The 11,316-nt window shown below is 42.4% G+C and overlaps 1 protein-coding gene and 1 pseudogene across 1 annotated transcript in view; both read left to right on the top strand.

Annotated features, from left to right (window-relative positions):
- Window positions 1-11,316, top strand: part of EFCAB3 (EF-hand calcium binding domain 3) — a 39,161-nt gene that overhangs the window by 15,835 nt on the left and 12,010 nt on the right. The window contains exon 6 of the mRNA XM_017549254.2: window positions 415-535. Coding sequence (XP_017404743.1) covers window positions 415-535 — 121 coding nt within the window. The remainder of the gene's footprint in view (window positions 1-414; window positions 536-11,316) is intronic.
- On the top strand, window positions 900-2,900 carry LOC108318311 (annotated as a pseudogene).

The raw sequence follows: 11,316 nt of genomic DNA, 5'->3' as shown, positions 1-11,316 counted from the left end.
CTCCTGGGTTCAGGCAATTCTCCTGTCTCAGCCTCCTGAGTAGCTGGGATTACAGGCACGCACCACCATGCCCAGCTAATTTTTTGTATTTTTAGTAGAGACGAGGTTTCACCATGTTGAGCAGGATGGTCTCGATCTCTTGACCTCGTGATCCACCCACCTCGGCCTCCCACAGTGCTGGGATTACAGGCTTGAGCCACCGCGCCCGGCCAGAACTAGAAGTATTTTTTAACATTCCATTTTATTCTGTCTGCTCAGTAACCAAAGTGGCCCTTCTACCAAATAGAACAGACTTTTAATGTTTTACTGTGCCTCTAGTTCCTGACTTGATATTACTGTAAATAATCAGTAAAGAGGTGGTCAATTTCTTACTTCAGAAGGTATTTTTAAATCTCTTTTGTTTTCCCTCCATAGTTCCAGAAAAGGAGACCTGTTTGGATTTAGCTGGCAACCCAGGGATCCTATTGTTTGAAATCCTGTCAAAGCTTGTAGAGACTTCAGCCCTGCCCAGAAAGTCTATAATAGAAATAGTAAGGTAAGTGAGAAGGAAAGGAGCAAAAACAGCCTTCTCAGAGGTCTCAATAAAGATGTTAACATGGCAGTCACCTCTTACTAACATCCACCTCCACAGGGTCTGGTCCAAAACTAAAGAGAAGGTATCTGGGCAAATGCCTGTGTGCTACAACATGAGACCTGATTCCCTCATCTCCACAGTCCTGCCCAGCTCTAAAACTGCAAGGCTGACCTCAGACCATGTCAGGTCCCCATGAAGGACCTAAGACAACCAAGGAATTTCAGCCGCCTCTATCTCAGGCCAAAGAATCCCAGCAGAACAAGACTTTTCCAGGAATAATTTTGGGTGGGCTTAGAAATCCGTTTGAAATATAAGACTCTTGTTCATGCTAAAACTACCAGAGGCTCTCAAAAAAATCTCTGACTTGGAGATAAGGTACAGCAAATTCAGACCTCCCAAAGTAGCCTTTGGACTAGAGCAGAGCCAGAATTAGACATGAGAATAAAGGATTGAGGAAACATTCTCATCCTTTAAACCTTTAATTATCATCCTTTAAATACATAACACACCCCCATGTATGTTATGTATTTAACATACCCATGTGTGTTATTTATTCCAGTATCACTAAAAGTAAATCACCTCAATTTATTTTTATCATTGTATTATAGAAATTAAACAAATGTTGCCATTATCAGTCTTTTTAACTCTTATTCTTTGAAAGCATTCCAGTCTCCCACTTAGAGAGGCTTAAGAGTACAGAGTACCACCAACAATGTAAAAATATTCTTCTGCCCCTCAGTAGGTAGTCTCTTTATACTCTCCTATCTCTCTGTCAGATGTACAACAAAGGATGCACAAAATTCTATTTTTCATTCCAATTCAAAGACACTTAGTAAAGCCTGCTGTTAGTATACAATTTGATACATTGTTTAACTTCTCAGCCTCAGTTTCCTCATCTATAAAGAGAGAATGTTAATAATAATACCTACCTCATTGGGCAATTGTGGGGCTAATGTACAATAATACATGTGAAATGCTTAGCACATTATAAGAGCTCAATAAATGTTAGCTGTTATTATTATGTGGAAGCAACTAGACTAAGCATACTCATATTATCTTGAAAATTGAAGCTTCATTTTAATAAATATTATAGCCAGGCACCATGACTCGCAGCTGTAATCTCAGCTACTCAGAGGGATGAGTTGGGAGGATCACTTAAGGCCAGAAGCTTCAGTCCAGCCTGAGCAACATAGCAAGACCCTCATCTCTACAAAATTAAAAAATTTTTAAATTAACTAGGCATGATTGTGAATGCCTGTAGTCCCAGCTATTCAAGAAGCTCATTTGAGCCCAGGAATTTGAGGTTACAGGGAGCTGTGATTGTGCCACTGCACTCCAACCTGGGCAACAGAGTGAGATCTTTCTCTTAAAAAATAAAATTAAATAGATTTTTTTAAACAAGAATATATATATTATCTAATTTAATCCTCACCTCCCTAATGAATATACACTATCATCACTCCCATTTTACAGATGAAAAAACTTCGGCACAGGTCAGTTAAATAACTTGCCCAAGAGGGACTGATACCAGTATTTTAGCACAGTCTGATTCCAGAACTCATGCTCTCTTACCTATCTCCTTATATTGCCTCTCGCACTCAGTAAGTACTCAGGAAATGTTTGCTAATGTTGGTGATTTTATTGATACTGTGGCATGGCTGTTATTTATCTGGTTATCTTGTTATTATTTAACTGGTCATCTTGTTATTGCCTGGTTCCTAAGGAGATTAAAAATGTTTAAGACATAATATTTAACATATAAATGGAGACACTTTGAGAGACTGAAGTGCATGGATCGTTTGAGCCCATGAGTTTGAGACAAGCCTGGGCAACCTGGTGAAACTCAGTCTCTACAAAAATTAGCTCTTTCACTCAGGCCCATGACACCTGCAGGATTGGCAAGTGTCATGGACTTCCTGCTGCTAGGAAGCTCCATAGTCACTGACGAGACCAGAAGTGGCATGATAAACAGTACAAGAAGCCCATTTGGATACAACCCTGAAGGCCAACCCTTTTAGAGGTACTTCTCACACAAAAGGAATTATGCTGGAAAAAGTAGGGGTTGAAGCCACGCAGCCAAATTCTGCCATCAGGAAGTATGCCAGCGTCCAGCTAATCAAGAATGGCAAGAAAAATCACAGCCTTTGTACGCAATGGTGGTTGCTTGAACTTTATTGAGAAAAACAATGAAGTTCTTGTTGCTGGATTTGGTTAAAAAGGTCAGGCTGTTGGTGATATTCCCGGAGTTTGCTTTAAGGTTATCAAAGTAGCCAATCTCTCTCTTTTGGCCCTATACAAAGGCACAAAGGAAAGACCAAGATCATAGACTTTAATAGTGAAAACACTGTAGTGATAGGCCGGGTGTGGTGGCTCACATCTGTAATCCCAACACTTTGGGAGGCCAAGGCCGGTGGATTGCTTGAGGCCAAGAGTTTGAGACTAGCCTAGCTAACATGGTGAAACCCCATCTCTACTAAAAATAAAAAAAGTAGCCAGGTGTGGTGGCAGGCACCTGTAATCTCAGCTACTCAGGAGGCTGAGGCATGAGAATCACTTGAATCTGGGAGGTGGAGGTTGCAGTGAGCTGAGATTGCACCACTGCACTCCAGCCTGGGTGACAGTGAGACTTAGTCTCAAAAAAAAAGAAAAAAAAACGGTAGTGATAAATTTTTACATGCATAATTAGCCACCATGGTGGCACACGCCTGTTGTCTCCGCTACTTGGAAGGCTAAAGCAGGGTGATTGCTTGAGCCTGGTGGTCAAGCCTACAGTGAACTATGGTCACCTCACCACACTCCAGCCTGGGTAATGAAGTGAGACCCTGTCTCAAAAGAAAGAAAGAAAAAATAATAATTATATATGTATACACACACGCACACACACACACACACATCATAAATGGAGAGAAAAGTCAGAAATATGTATTTAAATAAATATACAGAAGTAACATAATTCAAAATATGTTAAATAATTGTCAAAAATGTGGCAGAGATAATTCACTTAGTTTCCTGAGAAAGGAGGTCTTGATTTCGTTAATGGTAGAATTTGATAGGTATTCACATAGTTGATACCATGTATTAAATGTGTATTAAGTGCAAAGCTCTGAACAGCACTTTACATACATTAGTTTTTCCCTGGCTAATAACTGGTCTCCCTGCTTGCACCTTTTGACTGCTGCTCCCCTGCTGGACAGTCTATTCACAACACTCCCTGTGCCTAGCTGACTCCTTGACTCCTACAGCACCAAATGAGTCTTCCAAACACTGCAGATCATTATCACTCCTCAGCTCAAAACCTTCAGAACCCTCCCATTTCCCTCAGGGTAAAAGCCAAACTCTTTTTTTTTTTTTCTTTTTTGAGACAGGGTCTTACAGTGGCATCATGATGGTTCGTTGAAGCCTCAACCTCCCAGGCTTAAGTGATCCTCCCACCTCAGCCTCCCAAATATCTTGGATTACAGGTGTGCACCACCACACCTTACTAATTTTTCTATTTTTTATGGAGACAGGTTTTCACTATGTTGCCCAGGCCAGACTCAAACTCCTGAGCTCAAGAGATGTGCTCACCTTGGCCTCTCAAAGTGCTAGGATTACAGGCATGAGCCACAGCCTGGCCCCAAGCCAAAACCTTTACAATGACATATTGCTTGAAATACAATGCAAGCCTCTATGTGCTCTGCATTTCCCTTTGACCTCTTTGATTTTGTCTCTGTTACTCTGCTCTGGTACCCATGCTGGCCTCTTTTCTCTTCCTCAAATACATCAAACACATTCCCACCTCAAGACCTTTGCACTTGCTTTTCCCTCTATATGGTTACTTTTCCCCTGAGTAGGCCATGACTCACTCGATTCACTCTCACCACCTTTGGGTCTTTGTTCAAATGTCATCTCAGCAAGGCCCTCTCTGACCACCCTGTTTAAAACTGCAAGCCTCCTACCGCTCCCTGTCCCCACTTCTCTGCTTTATTTTTCTTCATATAATTCATCACCTTTTAATATATAATAAAATTTACTTATTTATTTTGTTCTTTTCTGTATTCTCATGCTAGAATGTAAGCTCCATGAGAACAAGAATTATTTTTTGTGTGTTTTATTTACTACTGCATTCCCAGTGTCTATTATAGGAAAATGCTTGGTATACACCAGGAACGCAGTAATTTTTGGCTGAATGGCCTCCATTTAACCCCCAAATCAAACCTATGAGGTAGATCCTAATGCCTCCATTTGCATACAGGCAAGGAGAATGAGGCACAGAGATCACACTGGATCTCCAACCCAGACCTTCCCTCTAGGGTTTCCATCTGCCTACTGGGCATCTCCATTTGGAAATCCACAGCCACCTCAAACCAAAAAGGTCAAAACTTAATTTATCTCTTTGTCCACGCACACTTTTACTAGTTCTTCCACTTGAGTTTCAGATCTCAGTGCATGGCTTTGCCATCTCAGTGTGTTTACACACCTGTCTGAGACAAAGGTGCAGCATGACCCTCAGTTGTCACCGCTCTCTCACTCCCTACATCCAACCAAATCACTAAGCCCTGTCTAACCTACCTCCTCAACATGTAAGCCATGCACTTCTCTCTATCCCCATAGAAACTACCCTAGAGTAAGTCAGTCACTATATTCTTGGACTTACTGCAGTATACTGCCTTGTCACTCTGCCTCCATTTTTGCCATCTCTATCCATTTTCCATACTGCAGCCAGATTATAACTCAATCTATTAGAAAATATTTAAGTGACCTAATGCCAGGCACAAATCTATTCATATCATCGTATCACTTACCTTCTAAAAGGCCTACAGTGACCTCTCATGTTGCCTATGAAAAAGTTCTAACTTAATATGGCATTTTAAAGGTCCTTCATAATATACCCTTTGCTTAACCTCCAGTCTCATATATCTCTTTCTCTTTCTCAACAGAGTCTTGCTCTTATCTCCCAGGCTAGAGTGCTGGAGTGTAGCAATCCTCTCACCTCAAATTCCCCAAGTAGCTGGGACTACAAGTGTATTTTTTTGTAAAGACAAGGTTTCACCACATTTCTCAAGCTGGTCTTGAACTCCTGACCTCAAGTGATCCACCCCTTCAGCCTCCAAAGAGTGCTGAGATTACAGGCAAGAGCAGCTGTGCCTAGCCCCCATCTCTTATAACCTTCCCTTTCACACCCCAGATTACATTTAATTCATGTCCTCAAATACTGCATGCTCTCTCACCTCCTGGTATTTGCCTAAAACAGTTTCTCCCTTTGTGAGTCAGTTTCCTAGGGCTGTCATAAAAAATTACCATAACAAAGCACAGTGGTGCAGGCCTGTAGTTCCAGCTACATACGAGGCTGAGGCAGGAGGATCCCTTCATCCCAAGGGTTCTGGGCTGTAGTGCACTGTGCCAAACAGGTTTCTACACTAAGTTTGGCATCAATATGGTGACCTCCCGGGAACAGGGGACCACCAGGATGCCTAAGGAGTGGTGAACCAGCCTAGGTCAGAAACAAAGCAGGTTAAAACTCTGGTGCTAGCCAGGCGCTGTGGCTCATACTTATAATCCCAGCACTTTGGGAAGCCGAGGGGAGCGGATCACCTGAGGTCAAGAGTTAGTTAAGACCAGCCTGCCTAACATGGTGAAACCCTGTCTCTACTAAAATTACAAAAAATTAGCTGGGCATGGTGGTGAGCACCTGTAATCCCAACTACTTGGGAGGCTGAGGCAGGAGAACCACTTGAACCTGGGAGGTGGAGGTTGCAGTTAGCTGAGATTGCACCACTGCACTCCAGTCTGGGCCATAAGAGTGAAACTCCATCTCAAAAAAAAAAAACAAAAAAACAAAAAAAAAAAACAACTCGTGCTGATCAGCAGCAGAATTATGCCTGTGAATAGCCAGTGCACTCCAGCCTGGGCAACATAGCAAAAGCCCCATCTCTAAAATAAATAAATAAATAAAATTACCACAAACTCTGTGGCTTAAAAAATTATTCTCTCCCAGTTCTGGAGGCCAGATGGTGTCAGTAAGACCACACCCCTTCCTTCTTCAGGGGAGAATCCTTCCCTGGCAATTCCAGCCTCTAGTGATTCCTGGCATTCCTTGGCTTGTGGCAGCATAATCATTCCATTTATGGAATAATTTTATTTCCATTTTTTCAATGCCTTCTTCTATTTTGTCTCAAATCTTCCGCTCCTGGGTGCAGTGGCTCACGCCTGTAATCCCAGCACTTTGGGAGACTGAGGCGGGTGGATCACGAGGTCAGGAGTTCAAGACCAGCCTGACCAACATGGTGAAACTCCATCTCTACTAAAAATACAAATATTAGCCGGTTGTGGTGGTGTGTACCTGTAATCTCAGCTATTCAGGAGGCTGAGGCAGGAGAGTTGCTTGAACCCAGAAGACGGAGGTTGCAGTGAGCCGAGATCTTGCCACTATATTCCAACCTGGGTGAGAGTGAGACTCTGTCTCAAAAAAACACAGTCTTCCTCTCCTTTCTTTTATAAGGTCACTAGTCATTAAATTTAGGACCCACCCTAAATCCAGGATGATCTCATCTCAAGATCTTTAATTACATCTGCAAAGACACTTTCCAAGTAAGGTCCCATAGCAGGTACAGGGCTTAGGACTTGAACATCTTTTTGGGAAACACAATTCAACCCCGCTACCTATGTATGCTTAGCTGACTCCTGCTTATCCTTTCTGTCCCAGTGAGTAGCACTTCCTCTGAAAGGCCTTCTCTGACCCCCAGTTCTGGGTCAGGCTTGCTCCTACATACTGTTCTCTCCCTATCATACAGCACGTTGTACTGTTGACATTACAGGTTTAACAGGCAGCCTTGTACATTAGATTGTGAGCTCTGAAAGGACAGGGACCGTGTCAGGCTTATTAATCTCTTCCCTGCACCTAATACAAAGCACAGAACATACAGGCACTTAATATTTTTTGAATTTAATTGACTTTCCCAAGATTATATAGCTATTAAATCTCTGATTCAGCAGTTCAATAAGAGAATGTCATGAGAAAAGGACTTAGAATATAGTCTACATTTGTATTTACAGAACAGTGACAGATAAATTGGCTGAAACATGAGGTTTGTATAGGGAAGCAGGAAGAGATAAGGTGGAAAATATGTACTGGATCCAGACTATAGAAAATCTCTTCTGAGAGTTCCTCCAAGCAGTGGGGATCCATTGAAAGAACTGGGAGAGGGGAGCAATGAGGAAGAAAGATTTTGATAGAGGAGTAGAGTAGTTTGACCTGGAAATAGTATATAGAAAAGCCTGGTAGAAAGACATACTGATGGCCAAGAGACTAATGAAGAGGTAAGAAAAATAGCTCTGGAAAGTAGAGGAAGCAAAGGGGGCTGAGCACTGTGGCTCATGCCTGTAATCCTAGCACTTTGGGAGGGGGAGGCAGGTGGGTTGCTTCGAGACCAGCCTGGCCAACGTAGCAAAACACCATCGCTATAAAAAATACAAAAATTACCCACACACAGTGGTACACACCTGTAATCCCAGCTACTTGGGAGGCTGAGGCACAAGAATCGCTTGAACCCGGGAGGCAGAGGTTGCAGTGAGCCAAGATCATGCCATTGCACTCCAGCCTGGGTGACAGAGCAAGACTCTGTCTCAAAAAAGAAAGAAAAAAAGTGTACTTACTGAATGCAAGACCTCCCACTAGCCCCCTTCTCTTTCCATAGTTACCAACGTGTTGGAGGCTAGATTTATACCACCCAAGTAAAATTTTAGAGAATTCCTCTCCAGGGAAATCGACTAGCCCAAGAGAAAAAACTCACACTCACAGTTAAAAGTCCATTGATAAAACAAGGCTCTATCAATAAGCTTTAACACACCAAAGAGCTTCCAATTGCCTTACAGAGTGCTTATTCTCATTCTAAAATAGGAATAGATATCCAAAGAATCAAGGGACATCTAAGAGCCAGGGATAGTGACACATGCCTGTAGTCTCAGCTACTCGAAAGGCTGAGGCAGGAGGACCACGTGAGCCCAGGAGTTCAAGTGCAGCCTGGGCAACATAATGAGACCGCATCTCTTTAAAAAAAACAAAACGAGGCCGGGCGCGGTGGCTCAAGCCTGTAATCCCAGCACTTTGGGAGGCCGAGGCGGGTGGATCACGAGGTCAAGAGATCGAGACCATCCTGGTCAACATGGTGAAACCCCGTCTCNTTTTTTGAGACAGAGTTTCACTCATCACCCAGGCTGAAGTGCAATGGTGCCATTTTGGCTCACTGCAACCTCCATCTCCTGGGTTCAAGCAATCCTCTGGCCTCGGCCTCCCAAGTAGCTGGATTACAGACATACACTACCACCACCACCAAGCCTGGCTAATGTTTGCATTTTTAGTAGAGACAGGGTTTCACCATGTTGGCCAGGCTGGTCTTGAACTCCTGAACTCAGGTGATCCTCCCAACTTAGCCTCCCAAAGTACTGGGATTACAGGCATGAGCCACCATGCCCAGCCCTATTTTATTTTACTATACTTCTTAATATTGTGTGGCAAAGAGTATCTTTCCTATATTTTTAGGTATGCCCAGAAATTCTGGGAAACAGGGATATGCAAATCTAGCAAAATTATATAGCAAATACAGGCCAGGTATGGTGGCTCACTCTTATAATCCTAAAGCTTTAAGAGGCCAAAGCAGGAGGATCACTTGAGCCCAGAAGTTTAAAACCAGCCTGGGCAATGCAGGGAAACACTCTACAAAAAGTGGCAGGGTGGCTTGTACCTGTAGTCCCATCTACTCAGGAGGCTGAGGCAGAAGGACTGCTTAAGCCCAGGAGTTCGAGGCTGTAGAGAGCTATGATTGCACCCCTCTACTCCAGCCTGGTAGACTGTGAGGCCCCGTGTTTAAAATAATAATAATAATAATAATAATAATAATAATAAGACAGCAGGCCAGGAGCAGTGGCTTATACTTGTAATCCCAGCACTTAGGGAGGCCAAGGCAGGTGGATCACTTGAGGTCAGGAGTTCAAGACCAGCCTGACCAACATAGAGAAACCCCGTCTCTACTAAAAATACAAAATTAGCCAGGTGTGGTGGCACATGCCTGTAATCCCAGCTGCTCAGGAGGCTGAGACAGGAGAATCGCTTGAACCCAGGAGGTAGACATTGCAGTGAGCCGAGAACACGCCACTGTACTACAGCCTGGGCAACATGAGTGAAACTCTGTCTCAAAAAAAAAAAAAGAAAAGATATGAGGGGGAATTTGCATTCATGAAATTAGAATAGGAAACTATATAAAAGAAACATTCAAAAGATAAGATAGCAGAAGTAAAAATTTAAATTAAGAAAATCTCTCAGAATATCAGAGAGAAAACAGCACTAGAAAAAATGAGAAAATAAGTCCAACATTCCAAATAATAAGCATTCTAAATAGTGAACAAGAAAACCAAATGAAGGCAGGAAATTATCAAAGAAATAGTCCTAGAATATTTCCCAGAACTCACACATATGAGTTTATAGTTTCTAAATGTCCACTGAATATCCAGCACAATGAATAATAAAAGACCCATACCCACACATGGCTCATTACTATAACATTTCAGAATATCAGGGAAAAGATGCTAAAAGTTTTTAATAACGAAAAAAATTTACTTTTCTGCATCGAAAAAGGAAACATAGCACTGAAAGCCACAAAATAGTGGACCAGAGCCTAAGGAAAAATGATTTCCAAACTACCCAGCTAACTGCAAAGTATAACAGAGAAGATACTTTCTAGTTACCACGGCTCAAAACATGTACTTATGCATTCTTCCTTAAGAAGCTATTGGAAGATATACCCCACCAAGATGATGGAGTATACATAATAAATAGGAAAACAATCAGCTCACACCTGTAATCCCAGCACTTTCAGAAACCAAGGCAGAAGAATTACTTGAGCCCAGGTGTTCAAGACCAGACTGGGCAACAGAGTGAGATCCTATCTCTACCAAAAAAAATTTTTTTAACTAGTCAGGCATGGCATGTGCCCGTAGTCCCAGCTACTCAGGAAGCTGAAGTGGGAGGATTGCTTGAGCCCAGGAGGTTGAAACTGTACTGCACTCCAGCCTGGGTGACAGAGCAAGACCTTGTCTCAAAAAAAATCAAAAATAATTTTTTTTAAAAAAGGAAAACATAGAATCCAGGAAACAGAAGATCTAAAAGGGAGACAGACAAAGGGACTTCCTCCCTAGGGTGGTGGTGAAGAATAACTCTGGGCTAATAACTATGCATTGAAACCATTCCAGGTGGCGAGATCTCTTCAAGAAAAAAAAAGTGACATGTGTAGAAGTCCTGGTGTGTGTGATCATGGATCTTACAAGGAACTAGAGAAATAACAACAACACCTTACATATGCTGAGTTGTTACTATGCTCCTGATACTGCCCTAAGTTCTTTACGTGTATTATTTCATTTAACACTATGAAGTGGATACATTACCCCTATTCCCAGATAAGGGAACTGTGGCACATTAAAAATCTGCCCAAGATCACACAGTTAGAATGGTATTTGTGAATTCACTGGACTGTCAGGAAGGTGTGAAACCTCAGCAGAGGAAAACCTACTACCAAGCCAGGACATCACTGGAGGTGGGTGAGGGAAATGTGTGAGGCCTGGGTTTGTCCAGGACATCTCGGCCCCTATACAGACTGATCTTTTGTTGTGAATATATGTTTAGAGAATATACATTTTCTTTCTTTTATTATACTTTTTTTTTTTTTTTGAGACAGAGTTTCACTCATCACCCAGGCTGAAGTGCAATG

This window comes from Cebus imitator, unplaced genomic scaffold (genome assembly GCF_001604975.1).
Source record: "Cebus imitator isolate Cc_AM_T3 unplaced genomic scaffold, Cebus_imitator-1.0 Scaffold217, whole genome shotgun sequence".
In the NCBI taxonomy this organism is placed as follows: domain Eukaryota; kingdom Metazoa; phylum Chordata; class Mammalia; order Primates; family Cebidae; genus Cebus; species Cebus imitator.
This window is presented reverse-complemented; position numbering and strand designations above follow the sequence as displayed.